The sequence below is a fragment of the Oncorhynchus clarkii genome, chromosome 12 (genome assembly GCF_045791955.1).
Source record: "Oncorhynchus clarkii lewisi isolate Uvic-CL-2024 chromosome 12, UVic_Ocla_1.0, whole genome shotgun sequence".
In the NCBI taxonomy this organism is placed as follows: Eukaryota; Metazoa; Chordata; class Actinopteri; order Salmoniformes; family Salmonidae; genus Oncorhynchus; species Oncorhynchus clarkii.
Genome location: NC_092158.1, coordinates 16,117,586 through 16,132,130, shown reverse-complemented (window position 1 = coordinate 16,132,130; position 14,545 = coordinate 16,117,586). Strand labels below are relative to the sequence as shown.

The 14,545-nt window shown below is 43.8% G+C and overlaps 1 protein-coding gene across 1 annotated transcript in view; it reads right to left on the bottom strand.

Annotated features, from left to right (window-relative positions):
* LOC139422777 (band 4.1-like protein 4) overlaps window positions 1-14,269 on the bottom strand; it is a 92,023-nt gene extending 77,754 nt beyond the window's left edge. Inside the window, exons 1-2 of the mRNA XM_071174114.1 lie at window positions 13,909-14,269; window positions 13,442-13,726 (exon numbers count right to left, since the gene is read on the bottom strand). Coding sequence (XP_071030215.1) covers window positions 13,442-13,540 — 99 coding nt within the window. The 5' untranslated portion in view covers window positions 13,541-13,726; window positions 13,909-14,269. The remainder of the gene's footprint in view (window positions 1-13,441; window positions 13,727-13,908) is intronic.
* Window positions 14,270-14,545: the final 276 nt, after the last annotated feature.

Genomic DNA, 14,545 nt, shown 5'->3' with positions numbered 1-14,545 from the left:
ACCCCTATAGCTGGCAGGCGGTCTTCTCTCGACCCCTATTGCTGGCAGGGTGTCTCCTCTCCAATCCTATAGCTAGCAGGGTGTCTCTCCACCCCTATAGCTGGCAGGGTGTCTCCTCTCCACCCCTATAGCTGGCAGGGTGTCTCCTCTTTACCCCTATAGCTGGCAGGGTGTCTCCTCTCCACCCCTATAGCTGGCAGGGTGCCTCCTCTCAACCCCTATAGCTGGCAGGCTGTCTCCTCTCGACCCCTATAGCTGGCAGGCAGTCTCCTCTCCACCCCTATAGCTGGCAGTGTGTCTCTGTCTCTACTCCAGGGACTGGAGCATGGTGGACAGCAACATACTACTTACTCAACCATGTAAACATGTTTCATTGGCAGGGTGTCTCCTGTCTAGCTGTAGCTCTGGGACTGGAACAGTGGCCTACTGCCTGTAACTGCCTTGAAGCCACACAGTTAGTAGTTCCTCCTCCTCCTCCTCCTTCCTAGTTCATATTCCTGTCTAGTTGCCATTGGAAACCCTCCAGATGCCCATAGAGATCGTATTATAATCAAATTCCTAATTCTATGCCTGTGCCATTCCATCAGTCAGATGCCAGAGCAGACCCCTCTCCATTGCCATGGCTACCCTGCTGTAAACACAAGCCTTTGTTGCCGTGGTATGAGTTGGCCACAGATAATACTGGTTTCTAGGTTCGGCATGTTTTTGTGAGACTGTTAAAGATATTACCAAAACACGTTTAGACAACAGCTTTGTGTGTTTTGTATGTTTGGGTCCAAGGTTCCGTTATTCTTTAGGCTAGACGGTGTCTCCCTTTGTAACAGTCGCTTGAGTTTGTTTGTATATAAATTACTATGCTACTCTTTGGTTGTCTTCAATATGCACCCGGGCTGGATTTGAATAGCTATTATCTGATCTCTCAGTTTATCTTTCCCTTATCATTATCCTGAACGCCCAAGAAAACCAAGGTAACCTGCCAAAATTACCATCTGCTTTGAAAGGCTGGTCATGGCTCACATTAACACCATCATCCCAGACACCCTGGACCCACTCCAATTGTGGGTATAACCTCCGTAGGTATAATTCTGTGGGCCTAATTCAGATAATGCATAAAAAACAAGATGCCCAGCGCTTCAAGGCAAGCATCCTCCTCCAAACTTTCTGTGCACTACACTTGTCTGTCCAATGGATATAAACAACTATAGCTTGCCCACTCCATACCAAGCTGGTCTAGCCGCACTGATTGGTAAGTAATTTAATGTTGAGCTAAATGTTCAAAATAATAATAATAATCATTCAGAGGTTTAAAAAATAACAGAATGGAAAGTTATATTAACTGTTACTTTTTTCAGAACTTTCTTTTGCTGGTCAGAACAGTGAAACAGAACGGGGAAAATGGTTTGGTTCAGAACGAAACGATTGGAATATCATTTTGGTTCCAACCCCTGATAAGGAGTGACCTTGGCTCGCTGAGATTTCAAATGTTCCAAAACACACACACACACACACACACACACACACACACACACACACACAATCGTGCCGTGTCCTAAATGCTGAGTCCTGCCTGGTCACCAAGGAGACTAAAGTCAAATATAAAACTAGACCAGAGGAAAACACAACATAATGGAGTTTTAATGGATATAGGCTACATTATGAAGATGATAACGACTACTCTAATCACCAGGCAAGATGGTAAAGCTAAATACATGATAACAACTGTGACATTACCATTGTATTATCTGGGGAATACGTATGTGCTAAGAAGTGAAATTGATAATTGAGATGCTTTAGTAGCAATTACAGTATTGTAATGTGAATTACATGGCACAGTAGGACAGATAAGGAGACTGTTCAGCTCCAAAAACATCTCAGATGTGAGTATTTGGATCTGAAGCAACAAACATGAGACCTCACAGCCAGACTGTAAGTGAAAGTTTATCTGCAACCTTACAGACAGAGAGAGAGAGAGAGAGAGAGAGATAGATAAAGAGACCGAGAGAGGGGGGGAGAACGAGAGCGAGAGACTGAGCTATCTGACTGGGGTGAAGTCTGCAGTACAGTGGTTTAAAAATTTGATTTTCAAACAACTAATAATTCATGTTGAAAGTTCTTTAATAATGTTTCTGACACTAGTTTTGCTTGTCGTTTTAATATCACATTCTGAAAATGTGGCAACTCTCAGTGCTCCCATTTGTAATACAGAGGATCTCAATCTCTGCCTAAGGAGAAATAAGCACTTGCAGCAAGTGGCCAGTGTCATTGACTTCAGCAGAGTTGGGTTAGAGCACAGTGTTGATGACTTCACAGAGTTGGGTTAGAGCACAGTGTTGATGACTTCACAGAGTTGGGTTAGAGCACAGTGTTGATGACTTCAGCAGAGTTGGGTTAGAGCACAGTGTTGATGACTTCAGCAGAGTTGGGTTAGAGCACAGTGTTGATGACTTCAGCAGAGTTGGGTTAGAGCACAGTGTTGATGACTTCACAGAGTTGGGTTAGAGCATAGTGTTGATGACATCAGCAGAGTTGGGTTAGAGCACAGTGTTGATGACTTCACAGAGTTGGGTTAGAGCACAGTGTTGATGACTTCAGCAGAGTTGGGTTAGATCACAGTGTTGATGACATCAGCAGAGTTGGGATAGAGCACAGTGTTGATGACATTAGCAGAGTTGGGTTAGAGCACAGTGTTGATGACATCAGCAGAGTTGGGTTAGAGCACAGTGTTGATGACTTCACAGAGTTGGGTTAGAGCAGAGTGTTGATGACTTCACAGAGTTAGGTTAGAGCACAGTGTTGATGACTTCAGCAGAGTTGGGTTAGAGCACAGTGTTGATGACATCAGCAGAGTTGGGTTAGAGCACAGTGTCGATGACTTCAGCAGAGTTGGGTAGAGCACAGTGTTGATGACTTCACCGAGTTGGGTTAGAGCACAGTGTTGATAACTTCACAGAGTTGGGTTAGAGCATAGTGTTGATGACTTCACAGAGTTGGGTTAGAGCACAGTGTTGATGACTTCACAGAGTTGGGTTAGAGCACAGTGTTGATGACTTCACAGAGTTGGGTTAGAGCACAGTGTTGATGACATCAGCAGAGTTGGGTTAGAGCACAGTGTTGATGACTTCAGCAGAGTTCGGTTAGAGCACAGTGTTGATGACTTCAGCAGAGTTGGGTAGAGCACAGTGTTGATGACTTCACCGAGTTGGGTTAGAGCACAGTGTTGATAACTTCACAGAGTTGGGTTAGAGCATAGTGTTGATGACTTCACAGAGTTGGGTTAGAGCACAGTGTTGATGACTTCACAGAGTTGGGTTAGAGCACAGTGTTGATGACTTCAGCAGAGTTCGGTTAGAGCACAGTGTTGATGACATCAGCAGAGTTGGGTTAGAGCACAGTGTTGATGACTTCAGCAGAGTTGGGTTAGAGCACAGTGTTGATGACTTCATCCGAGTTGGGTTAGAGCACAGTGTTGATGACATCAGCAGAGTTGGGTTAGAGCACAGTGTTGATGACATCACAGAGTTGGGTTAGAGCACAGTGTTGATGACTTCACAGAGTTGGGTTAGAGCACAGTGTTGATGACTTCAGCAGAGTTGGGTTAGAGCACAGTGTTGATGACATCAGCAGAGTTGGGTTAGAGCACAGTGTTGATGACATCACAGAGTTGGGTTAGAGCACAGTGTTGATGACTTCACAGAGTTGGCTTAGAGCATAGTGTTGATGACTTCACAGAGTTGGGTTAGAGCACAGTGTTGATGACTTCACAGAGTTGGGTTAGAGCACAGTGTTGATGACTTCACAGAGTTGGGTTAGAGCACAGTGTTGATGACATCAGCAGAGTTCGGTTAGAGCACAGTGTTGATGACTTCAGCAGAGTTCGGTTAGAGCACAGTGTTGATGACATCAGCAGAGTTGGGTTAGAGCACAGTGTTGATGACTTCAGCAGAGTTGGGTTAGAGCACAGTGTTGATGACTTCATCCGAGTTGGGTTAGAGCACAGTGTTGATGACATCAGCAGAGTTGGGTTAGAGCACAGTGTTGATGACATCACAGAGTTGGGTTAGAGCACAGTGTTGATGACTTCACAGAGTTGGGTTAGAGCACAGTGTTGATGACATCAGCAGAGTTGGGTTAGAGCACAGTGTTGATGACATCAGCAGAGTTGGGTTAGAGCACAGTGTTGATGACATCACAGAGTTGGGTTAGAGCACAGTGTTGATGACTTCAGCAGAGTTGGGTTAGAGCACAGTGTTGATGACATCAGCAGAGTTGGGTTAGAGCACAGTGTTGATGACATCACAGAGTTGGGTTAGAGCACAGTGTTGATGACTTCACAGAGTTGGCTTAGAGCATAGTGTTGATGACTTCACAGAGTTGGGTTAGAGCACAGTGTTGATGACTTCACAGAGTTGGGTTAGAGCACAGTGTTGATGACTTCACAGAGTTGGGTTAGAGCACAGTGTTGATGACATCAGCAGAGTTCGGTTAGAGCACAGTGTTGATGACTTCAGCAGAGTTCGGTTAGAGCACAGTGTTGATGACATCAGCAGAGTTCGGTTAGAGCACAGTGTTGATGACTTCAGCAGAGTTGGGTTAGAGCACAGTGTTGATGACTTCATCCGAGTTGGGTTAGAGCACAGTGTTGATGACATCAGCAGAGTTGGGTTAGAGCACAGTGTTGATGACATCACAGAGTTGGGTTAGAGCACAGTGTTGATGACTTCACAGAGTTGGGTTAGAGCACAGTGTTGATGACTTCAGCAGAGTTGGGTTAGAGCACAGTGTTGATGACATCAGCAGAGTTGGGTTAGAGCACAGTGTTGATGACATCACAGAGTTGGGTTAGAGCACAGTGTTGATGACTTCACAGAGTTGGGTTAGAGCACAGTGTTGATGACTTCACAGAGTTGGGTTAGAGCACAGTGTTGATGACTTCATCAGAGTTGGGTTAGAGCACAGTGTTGATGACATCAGCAGAGTTGGGTTAGAGCACAGTGTTGATGACATCACAGAGTTGGGTTAGAGCACAGTGTTGATGACTTCACAGAGTTGGGTTAGAGCACAGTGTTGATGACTTCAGCAGAGTTGGGTTAGAGCACAGTGTTGATGACATCAGCAGAGTTCGGTTAGAGCACAGTGTTGATGACTTCAGCAGAGTTCGGTTAGAGCACAGTGTTGATGACATCAGCAGAGTTGGGTTAGAGCACAGTGTTGATGACTTCATCCGAGTTGGGTTAGAGCACAGTGTTGATGACATCAGCAGAGTTGGGTTAGAGCACAGTGTTGATGACATCACAGAGTTGGGTTAGAGCACAGTGTTGATGACTTCACAGAGTTGGGTTAGAGCACAGTGTTGATGACTTCAGCAGAGTTGGGTTAGAGCACAGTGTTGATGACATCAGCAGAGTTGGGTTAGAGCACAGTGTTGATGACATCACAGAGTTGGGTTAGAGCACAGTGTTGATGACTTCACAGAGTTGGGTTAGAGCACAGTGTTGATGACTTCACAGAGTTGGGTTAGAGCACAGTGTTGATGACTTCATCAGAGTTGGGTTAGAGCACAGTGTTGATGACATCAGCAGAGTTGGGTTAGAGCACAGTGTTGATGACATCACAGAGTTGGGTTAGAGCACAGTGTTGATGACTTCACAGAGTTGGGTTAGAGCACAGTGTTGATGACTTCAGCAGAGTTGGGTTAGAGCACAGTGTTGATGACATCAGCAGAGTTGGGTTAGAGCACAGTGTTGATGACATCACAGAGTTGGGTTAGAGCACAGTGTTGATGACTTCACAGAGTTGGGTTAGAGCACAGTGTTGATGACTTCACAGAGTTGGGTTAGAGCACAGTGTTGATGACTTCACAGAGTTGGGTTAGAGCATCATTTTACCTGTCAGTTATAACCATAGGGATAGGGCACTCTTTCTTATGCCAGAAATTAGCATATGTCAGAGAGCTTGTGATGATTAAACTAAAGATGCAAGCGAATGTGTGTGTGTGTGTGTGTGTGTGTGTGTGTGTGTGTGTGTGTGTGTGTGTGTGTGTGTGTGTGTGTGTGTGTGTGTGTGTGTGTGTGCGAGAATTTGAACGGTATTTGCTGATCCATGCCTAAAAGGACAAGTGGTGCAGAAATCAACAACATCCTCCTATTTTGCAAATTCACAAATAACACATGAAATACTTCTCAAAAACCCCAAGGATATAACTCAATCAGAATGGAATTCCATTGTAAAGCTGAGTTAAAACCCTGTCATGTGTAGGTGTTTAAATAAGGTATGTGAATGACAACAATTGAATCTGATTTAATCCCGACCTGTCAGAGGAGAGATTACACTGCTCAGGGTGACTAAAGACAGGCAGCCATGCAGAGTTTATCGCACTGTTCTTCTCCAGTCCCCCTGAAATCCCACAAAATCTTCCCTCTCTCTTTCTCCCCTCAGCTCACACCCTCCTGTTTGGCTGACTGAGCAAGGAGGTGCTCACTCACACCTCAGTACTTCTGGTTCTACCCACTACAGCTCCCCTCCCCTGCCCTGTCGCTATCTGTTGCTCACACTTGTTTATCGACTGGTGACATATCAGGGTGAGAGATCAGATTACACCACTGTCTGCTACTTAAACATTTGAATTTGTATTTACCGCAATCCTAATTTAGCACAGCGTGCCGTTTACCTGTTATAATGAGAAAGGAATGGTTTGCGATTGTGACAAGCAAGCCTTGCGAATCAAAAACTCAATCTAGTTTTGTTTGGCTCCTTTCAAAAATAGATATATAGGAGGGCTTGTGATAATTAAACTAAAGATACATGTGAATGTGTGTTTGTATGTGTGTGTTTGTATGTGTGAGTGTGGGCGCGCACACACAGATCTAGTCATCCAGGGCCCAGAATCTACCATTGTTAATTATCACTTTAAACCTGTGCCGACAGCAGTTGAAGGTAAGTAGACACTGCAGCTGTTGCTAAGTAGTTATTATATCTATTTCATTAGTTATGTGCTAATAATAAGCTAACACCGCCACACACTGTCAACCTCAAAGACTAACCTAGAAGGCTGTACCCTCACCCTGGCTTTTAGCGGGGTGAACAGGCAGTGGCTCGGGTGGTTGATGTCCTTGATGATCTTTATGGCCTTCCTGTGACATCGGGTGGTGTAGGTGTCCTGGAGGGCAGGTAGTTTGCCCCCGGTGATGCGTTGTGCAGACCTCACTACCCTCTGGAGAGCCTTACGGTTGAGGGCGGAGCAGTTGCCGTACCAGGCGGTGATACAGCCCGCCAGGATGCTCTCGATTGTGCATCTGTAGAAGTTTGTGAGTGCTTTTGGTGACAAGCCGAATTTCTTCAGCCTCCTGAGGTTGAAGAGGCGCTGCTGCGCCTTCTTCACAATGCTGTCTGTGTGAGTGGACCAATTCAGTTTGTCTGTGATGTGTATGCCGAGGAACTTAAAACTTGCTACCCTCTCCACTACTGTTCCATCGATGTGGATAGGGGGGTGTTCCCTCTGCTGTTTCCTGAAGTCCACAATCATCTCCTTAGTTTTGTTGACGTTGAGTGTGAGGTTATTTTCCTGACACCACACTCCGAGGGCCCTCACCTCCTCCCTGTAGGCCGTCTCGTCGTTGTTGGTAATCAAGCCTACCACTGTTGTGTCGTCCGCAAACTTGATGATTGAGTTGGAGGCGTGCGTGGCCACGCAGTCGTGGGTGAACAGGGAGTACAGGAGAGGGCTCAGAACGCACCCTTGTTGAGTGTTGAGGAAAAACAGCTTCTATCTCAAGGCTATCAGACTGTTAAACAGCCACCACTAACATTGAGTGGCTGCTGCCAACACACTGACACTGACTCAACTCCAGCCACTTTTTTATTCGGAGTTGATGGGAAATTATGTAAATATATCACTAGCCACTTTAAACAATGCTACCTTACATAATGTTACTTACCCTACATTATTCATCTCATAGGCATACGTATATACTGTACTCTATATCATTGACTGTATCCTTATGTAATACATGTATCACTAGCCACTTTAACTATGCCACTTTGTTTACATACTCATCTCATATGTATATACTGTACTCGATACAATCTACTGTATCTGCCTATGCTGCTCTGTACCATCACTCATTCATATATCCTTATGTACATATTCTTTATCCCCTCACACTGTGTACAAGACAGTAGTTTTGGAATTGTTAGTTAGACTTACTTGTTGGTTATTACTGCATTGTCGGAACTAGAAGCACAAGCATTTCGCTACACTCGCATTAACATCTGCTAACCATGTGTATGTGACAAATAAAATTTGATTTGATTTGATTTGATTTGAACATTCACATTCTTGAACTCTGTCTTCAAAGACTCCATTGAATGTTTTCCACGTCAACCACTTAACATAATCTGATTATGTGGGTGGTTTTTCATCAGGCCTACAATGGGTCATCTCAAATCTGAGAGGACAACAGTGAGAGTATCCTACTGAATCAATAAACAGATCACTTCCATTTATTAGATCCACACTTACATGCCAGTCCCAGAGTTGAGAATCTGAGCATCCCAAATTACACTATTATTGCTCCCTGCGCCATTAACAGGAACATGTTAGTAAATAATTCACACCAGAGGCTGTGAGTGTGTGTGTGTTTAGTAACACCAGCATTAGGAGCTAATATGTGGATCAATACTCAGTCCCAATTACATAATGAGCTGCTACCTGGTCTGCCTGACCAACAGGTAGATACAGTATGAGGGCCGTATGAGAGAGAGAGAGAGACAGAGCGAGAGAGAGAAAGCGAGAGGCAGTGTGAGAGAGAGAGAGACAGAGCGAGAGAGAAACAGAGCGAGAGAGAGAGACAGAGCGAGAGACAGAGAGAGACAGAGCGAGAGAGAGACAGAGCGAGAGACAAAGCGAGAGAGAGACAGAGCGAGAGAGAGACAGAGCGAGAGAGAGAGAGACAGAGCGAGAGAGAGACAGAGCGAGAGAGAGAGAGAGAGTGAGACACAGAGCGAGAGAGAGAAAGCGAGAGACAGTGTGAGAGAGAGCGCGCGCGAGAGACAGACAGAGATATGGCACCAACACACATCATTTTAGTGGTTTTCCAGTACTGTTGTGCCTCTGAGCATTTGTTATTTGTTGTTGTGCAATGTCAGCTAACAGAGGAACAAGTTTTGGGCATTTTCCGCCCACCTGGTACAGTAAATATACTGTATGTGATGGAAATGAGCTGTGTCATCTCAACCTTCCCAAGTTCTCCTATGTCACCTCGCTCTTCCGTACACTCCACTGGCTTCCCGTCGAAGCTTGAAGAACATGGTGCTTGACTACAGAGCCCTACCTCTTAAAGAGTATCTTAAATAAGACATCTAAGTCTTATCTCCCCCCCAAATTAAATGTAAAAATAGATAATAATAACCTTGCAGTACTAGCACTGACTTTGCTAATAACTTCTATAGAGGGGATAAAAATATCACTACAACTGAGATATGATGTTGTCTCATCTAGCTATCTAAAGATGAATGCACCAACTGTAACTGTCGCTCTGACTAACAGCATCTGCAAAATAACTAACATGTAAATGTGTTAGTTATCATTTTCCTACCTAAAGACATACCGTTTGTGTCTACAGAAAAAACAAACACACATTTCACACAGTCTGGGGTAGAGTGCATCCACATCATGCAGAAATTCTTCACGCTTTCAAAGAGTGAAATGGGAATGTCTCTTCACCACACAAAAACAGCCCTGAGTCAAATTGGAGTAAAACAGAGCACGGCACTAATGATTGAACAGGGAGGAATTTGTTTACTTTCCCTCCGGTGACGTATCAGCAGCAGATCCCACATGATCCTCCAGTAGCCATCAGGTGCATTAGAAAGTAATGAGCTTCCATAGCAACCAGCTCTTGACTTTCACTTTTAGGAATTCACTGATTTTACATATCAATCTAATGTCTGAGGATATTAATGCGAGAAATGTATTTTGAAAACTGTCAAAAACTATTATTTTATGTCTAAATTATTATTTATTTATTTCTAAATAACGTGATTCAAAATGGTATTTTGTTTAACTTCCCTAAGTCCCAAATACCAATCTAGATCTCTAAAGACACAATGGAACTGACAGATTACGCACACGCAGGAATTTGTATGTATTCCTAATTACAAAATGTCAAAACTTTGCCTTAAGCCAAGCCTATGAATGTCTGTCCCACACATGCATCATTCTCCTGGTGTACGCAGTCTGCCTCTCCTGTACAGGGCTCTACGGTGACCTTTTTTACAAGGAGCACAAGTTGAAAAATGTAGGAGCACAATTACAAATATTTGAAGTAACAAGCCGTTTTCTTTATAGTAATGGTGAAACAGTCATGAATCTGCGCTCAGTGTATTCTCCATGGCACTCAGGGGCTGCAGTACAGTGAAGTAATCATTGCAACCATTATCATCTGGGTGCACTGGTGCTCCTAAATTATAATTCCAGGTCGCACAGCAAAACATTTAGACACATATGCGAGTAAAATGGTCACACTGTAGAGCCCTGCTCTCCTGACACCGGCATGAAATGATGCCTATTCTTTGTGACAGCCTTAGGAGGTGACCCGTCGTACAAAAAAACACCATGCTCATTGTATTTAGTGGAAGTTGGAGAACAAAGACATGACGACAAGGAAGGAAGCAGCTGCGGCTAGCTGCTCCCAAAAAGCAGCATTGTTTTCGTTAATTATTATCCAGAAAGCTAAGAGGCCAGTGCCTCTCTATCCAAGGCCACAGAAAACAGATGGGTCTTGAGGGTCAGCGGCCGCTGTCTTTGCGATTGTTCTGCACTGGTTTGATGTGGTAGCAACACGTGAGCAGATCTGTACCTCACTAAATCGAACACAGCCCACGGGCCATAATCAATGGAGCCTTTGTGTAAGAGGCTCAGTGCTGCTCACTGCAATACAGCTACGGCACAGACTCTGGGTTTATCTCAGCTCACCTCAGACTCTTACTGTATGTGTTCCCAGCAGCCAAGCATAAAAGCTTTGACAAACATATGAAATAATGAATAATTTCAATCTATCATTGCACAGCACCAGCAGTAAATCAAGGACCTAACTTCTGTTCATATTTGGAACCCTTTCAAGTCTAAAATAAAGTAAAAAGCATAAAATAAAAAGCATAGATGAAGGTCTCGAGGTGGGTGTCAGGACACCAGCATGAAAGCTGGAGTGGTGTTGCGCAACCCCTTGGGGACACGCGTGTGGAGGTCAACCCCTTGGGGACACCCGTGTGGAGGTCAACCCCTTGGGGACACGCGTGTGTTCAACACTTTTTGGGACATGCGTGTGGAGGTCAACTAACCAGCATGTTGGTTGTTTGATTGGTTAGTTAGTTAGTTGGGCTCGTTGTCTGAGAGGAAGAGAAAAATAAGAAATCTGACTGACAGACCGAGTGCCTCACTCTATGATCGACGCTCCGGGAAAAAAAATGTGTTACCCGAATGCACACTTTGTTCAGCCCCGCATTCCATCTCTTTCTTTTGGCCCAAAGCCTTTTAACTCAAACCATTTCATTGTCTCTGTCTGGTCTCTCATTCATGTGGTTTTCAGTAGCAGTAGTGTCACTAGGTGCAGGGGCGAGGGAAATATGTCACGCCACACTGCTGAACGTTAAGCTAATCTTCGACAGCAACAGAGAGCAGTATCAATAGGATTAGATCCACTTTCACTTCAAGAGTCTGTCACTTGTTTGTGAGAACCAACTACAAACCACCCCCAACAAACTCAAACGTTCTTATAAATTGTCATGCTGGGATCTGGTGAATCCTAGAGCCCAATACATTATTCTCTGAATATAGCTAGTAACATCCATGGGACCAACCCAGAGGTAAACTCCACTGCGGTGAGCTAATCCAACCACTGACTAAACCAGGATTATAATCCTACTCTGCTGAATCAATACAGTGAGAATGCATTCATTCGAAACCTCCCCACAACAGCCTTACACCAGAGCCATACACAGAGAATATGCAGCCTATACATATTGCTCTGCCTTACATATAAGTGCATAATATACAGCTGATACTGTGTATTAGACCTGATACTGCACCATGGCTGCCAATGAGCCCACTCGCTCATGCTCAGCCTCTCACATTAACAATTAAAAGAGGATGAGTAACCTGATCTCTCCAATGGACTAGTGGAACACACACAGGGAGAGTAAAGACAAGACAAGAGAGTGTCAGAGGGCAAGGCGAGGCAAAGCAACCAGATGCTGTTTAGCCCTAGCAGTCATCATGCATTACTACATCCCTGTCTGCCTCAGGCCTTCCGACATGCAGCCAGACCTGAGTTTCTTCAGAGATTATAGCCGACCCATAAACTAAACCAATATTCGTAGCTTCTAATGCTCCCAGTCTGGCCATGTGAGTTGGGATTCTCTAGTCAAGAGAAAAATGGAACATAAAAACCAATAGCAACATAACAGTCTTTGATTAGCAGTCATAGAGGGGTTCTGTTTAACCTTTAGAACCCTGGTAGAATGGCAGACAGTTTGCTCTCCTAAAAGACTTTTGTGAAACTGAAGTTAAGTTGCACCAGTATTGCACCAGTGTCTCTATCATCATGAAGTCTGGGTTTACACTGAGCTCCAAGGTGAAGAAACCAGAGAACAACACTGATATTGATACATTTAAGTCTTTGTTTTCCACTTAGACAAAAAATGTAAGGCATGCTCTGAGTTTTTCTTTCTCGATGCAGTATTTGACTGTGTGTGGTGGCAGACTTGTGGAATTAACATACCATCTGTTAATATAACATTATGAGGATTAAAAGGAGCATTAATGTACTGAGAAACTGTGGCCTGTACAGTAGGCTGCTATAAGTCAAATACTGTACAGACACATGACCAAGTTAAACAAGAAAACTGGCCCTAGTTGGTTCTCATCCAGTTTCAGGCATCCAATGATGTCATTCTTATGCTTTTGTTAGGATGAAAATCACTTATAGTATCATTTCAGATGTCATTCACAACCAGAAATAAGTAATGGAGACTATGAAAGCCACTTCAATAGCCAAGTCATGTTTCTTTACAGCCCTTGGGTCCTGTATTTTGTTTCACAGAGTCAGAGAGTTCACAGCAAATTACAGTAAGACTACAGGCTAATTTAATGGCTCCTGTAGGACACTTTCTTTCGTAATAATGTCGCCTCAAAAGACAACATACATAGCCTATATGGTCGGCAACCTGCCGCGTTGGGCTTTCAAACGCCATCTCAAACGTTGAGTAGAAGTGAGTCAAAAATACAGACTCCAACAACCGCATGCATCAGTCAAAGTAGCAGCACAGATTCTTGACAAGCCTCATCGCGCGCACGGTGATGACAGACCCCTCATTAAAGCAAGGCTACCTGTCAACCGCCTCACCTGACAGACAGGTGAGGACGTGTAAAGGGATCGTCTCTTACCTTTATTCCTTGTTGTTGAGTAGTTAACGTCAATTTGGTTTCATCCAACAGTAGAACTTCACAATAAAACTCCTCCTGAGCAGTGCAGAAGCAACTCATGTCTTTTCTTTTGAGGGTATACAAGAAGAGCACTGATTTAGCTGACTTCTGACAGTTCAATGATAAAGGAGTGTTTGTTCATAAGAAATTATGGACTAATGTTGGGAGTAAATAAAAGTCAAATTCATCAGGGGGTTTTCTTCAATAGACCACTCCTTCGCCAATCCTTTTGTGATTATCCCTGATCTGCAAAAGAAAATACACAACCATTTAAATTATTATTGAATTATCAATTGACATTAATGCATTGTAACGAAACTACACCTGCTAAAACAAGGATTAAAGAAGCTTTTATAAAATAGTCACAATACTGTAAACAAATGCTTATAATAACATTGTAGTTGTAAGGGTCTCAATAGGCTACACACCTTTATGCTCTCTCCCAAATATTCCCAAAACTTTTGTTTTGAATTGCAGGTCGGTCTTTCAACAAATCAGCCTTCTTTCAAATTTAATCCAAACCGCAGCGCTCCTTCCTTGTCTTGTAAATCCAATAAACACATGGGTTCTGCGCTCTTCAGTGTCACCCAGGTCCAATGTTCAGGGATGTCCAAGAAAAATATGAATTCCTTTAAAAGTGATCTGCTTTTGATCTCCAAGTCTTTCGTTTTAATTTGGTTTATATCCAGCAATACTAAACGTGAAGGTAGAGGCGTAACCTGCACTTGTCGGCTTAGAAAAATGAGCCAAAAATGAGCCACTCTTCAGCATTTCAGGCAGTCGGTTGCTAAGGAGCGGTGACCATCTCTCAAGACAAAGCTCCCCGACATAAATGACTCCGCCCCTCTGGACTTTCCACCCATTGAAGCCATACAGCCAAAATGCATTCATAGATGATACAATTATGCCACCTGTCGGGGATTTGTAGTGGTCGCGCTCTCGTTCTCTCTCTCTTTCTGTGTATGTGTGGACATTGGTATGCCTGTACATAATTTCAAAATACCTATTTTAAAACCCACTGTAGGCTACAGTAGATAGGCTACAGGATATTTTCAGTTGATTTGT